The sequence below is a fragment of the Corapipo altera genome, unplaced genomic scaffold, assembly GCF_003945725.1.
Source record: "Corapipo altera isolate COAL_440 unplaced genomic scaffold, ASM394572v1 60433, whole genome shotgun sequence".
Classification (NCBI taxonomy): Eukaryota; Metazoa; Chordata; class Aves; order Passeriformes; family Pipridae; genus Corapipo; species Corapipo altera.
Genome location: NW_020885815.1, coordinates 4730 through 6748, shown reverse-complemented (window position 1 = coordinate 6748; position 2019 = coordinate 4730). Strand labels below are relative to the sequence as shown.

At 55.6% G+C, this 2019-nt stretch overlaps 1 protein-coding gene across 1 annotated transcript in view; it reads right to left on the bottom strand.

The window, feature by feature from the left end:
• Positions 1-2019, bottom strand: part of CLPTM1 (CLPTM1, transmembrane protein) — a gene marked incomplete at both ends in the record, with an annotated part of 8707 nt that overhangs the window by 1964 nt on the left and 4724 nt on the right. The window contains 2 exons of the mRNA XM_027631978.1: positions 587-672; positions 1595-1712. Of these exons, the coding sequence (XP_027487779.1) occupies positions 587-672; positions 1595-1712 (204 nt within the window). The remainder of the gene's footprint in view (positions 1-586; positions 673-1594; positions 1713-2019) is intronic.

Below are 2019 nucleotides of genomic sequence, written 5' to 3'. Positions count from 1 at the left end.
TCCCAAAAATACTTCAGGGAGATCATCCCCTCCATCCCAAAAATCCTCCAAGGAGATCATGAAGATCATCCCCTCCTTCCAGTTATTCCAAGGAGATCATCTCCTTCTTCCCAAAGACTCCAAGGTCATGGAGACCATCGCCTCCATCCCAAAAATACTTCAGGGAGATCAAGGAGATCATCCCCTCCTTCCAATTATTCCAAGGAGATCATCTCCTCCTTCCCAAAAATACTTCATGGAGATCATCTCCTCCATCCCAAAAACACTGCAAAAAAATCATGGAGACCATCCCCTCCATCCCAAGAATCCTTCATGGAGATCATCTCCTCCATCTCCTCCATCCCAAAAACCCTCCAAGGAGATCATCAGCTCCATCCCAAAAATCCTCCATGGAGATCATGGACACCATTCCCTCCATCCCAAAAACCCTCCAAGGAGATCATGGACACCATCCCCTCCATCCCAAAAACCCTCCAAGGAGCCCCCCGAGGGCCCTGGACACCGAGGGGTTTTGTCCAAGTTGGGGAAACCCCCCCAAAACCTTCCCAAACCTCCCCAAATCCCCCCAAAAAGGAGCCCCCTGGACCTTGATCATTTCGGGATCTGCCTCCGTCTCCCCCGTCAGGAGGTTCTTGGTTTTCTGGAAGCGCCGGCGCTTGTACTTGTTGATCACTGGGAAGGGAACAGGAGCAGCTTTCCCGGGTTTCCGTGGCCCTTTTCCCTCCTTTCATCCCCCCCAGGAACCTCCCAAGTCCTTTCTCTTTCCCTTTCCCAGCCACTTTCCCCCTTTCCCAACCCTTTCCTGGACCCTTTCCCAACCCCTTTCCCATCCCCCTCCCTTCCTCTTTCCCTTTCTCTTTTCTCTTCCTTTTCCCATCCCTTTCCCTCTCCCTTCCCTTTTCCTTTCCCCTTTCCTTTCCCTCTCCCTTTCCCTCTTTCCCATCCCTTCCCTTTCCCCTTCCTTTCCCAACCCTTTCCCCTTCCCTTCCCCTTTCCCATCCCTTCCCCTTTCCCTTCCCCAACTCCTTTCTCAATCCCTTTTTCTTCCCTTTCCCACCCCTTCCCCTTTCCCAACCCTTTCCCCTTCCCTTTCCCATCCCTTCCCCTTTCCCTCTCTCTTCCCCTTCCCCTTTCTCATCCCTTTGCCTTTTCCATACCCTTTCCCTTTCCCTACCCCTTTCCCTTTCTCAATCCCTTCTCCTTCCCTCCCCCTTTCCCTCTCCCTTCCCCTTCCCTTTCCCGTTCCCTTCCCCTTCCCAACCCCTTCCCAACCCTCTCCCTTCCCCTTTCCCCCTTCCCCAACTCCTTTCTTTTTCCCCTTCCCTTTCCCAGCCCTTTCCTGGACCCTTTTCCCAACCCCTTTCCCAGCTGCTTTCCCAACTCTTCCCTCAATCCTTTTCCCACCCCATTCCCAACCCTTTCCCACCCCATTCCCACCCCATTCCCAACCCTTTCCCTCCCCATTCCCAACCCTTTCCCACCCTTTCCCGCCCCATTCCCAACCCTTTCCCGCCCCATTCCCAACCCTTTCCCACCCTTTCCCGCCCCATTCCCACCCTTTCCCGCCCCATTCCCAACCCTTTCCCGCCCGTACTGCGGGACGTGTGGACGGTGGCGAGTCTCCTGTAGAGGTTCTTGTGCCGGGGGTCGGGGTGGAACCCGCTCTTGGTGAAGTAAACGTGGACGTAGATGGAGCCGTTCTGTTGGACACTCTGGAATCACATCCCAAAGATCAGTAACGACCAGGATCCATCCCCCCCACAAATCCCACACGGAGCCACCGGCTGCTCCCGGCCCCAGGGAACCTCTGGAAACCCCAGGGAGCTCCTGAAATGTCCTGGAAGCCCCAGGATGTAGATGGAGCCGTTCTGTTGGACACTCTGGAATTGCATCCCAGGGATCAGTAACGACCGGGATCCACCCCCTCCCCAAATCCCACATGGAGCCACCGGCTGCTCCCAGCCCCAGGGAGCCTCTGGAAGCCCCAGGATGTAGATGGAGCCGTTCTGTTGGACACTC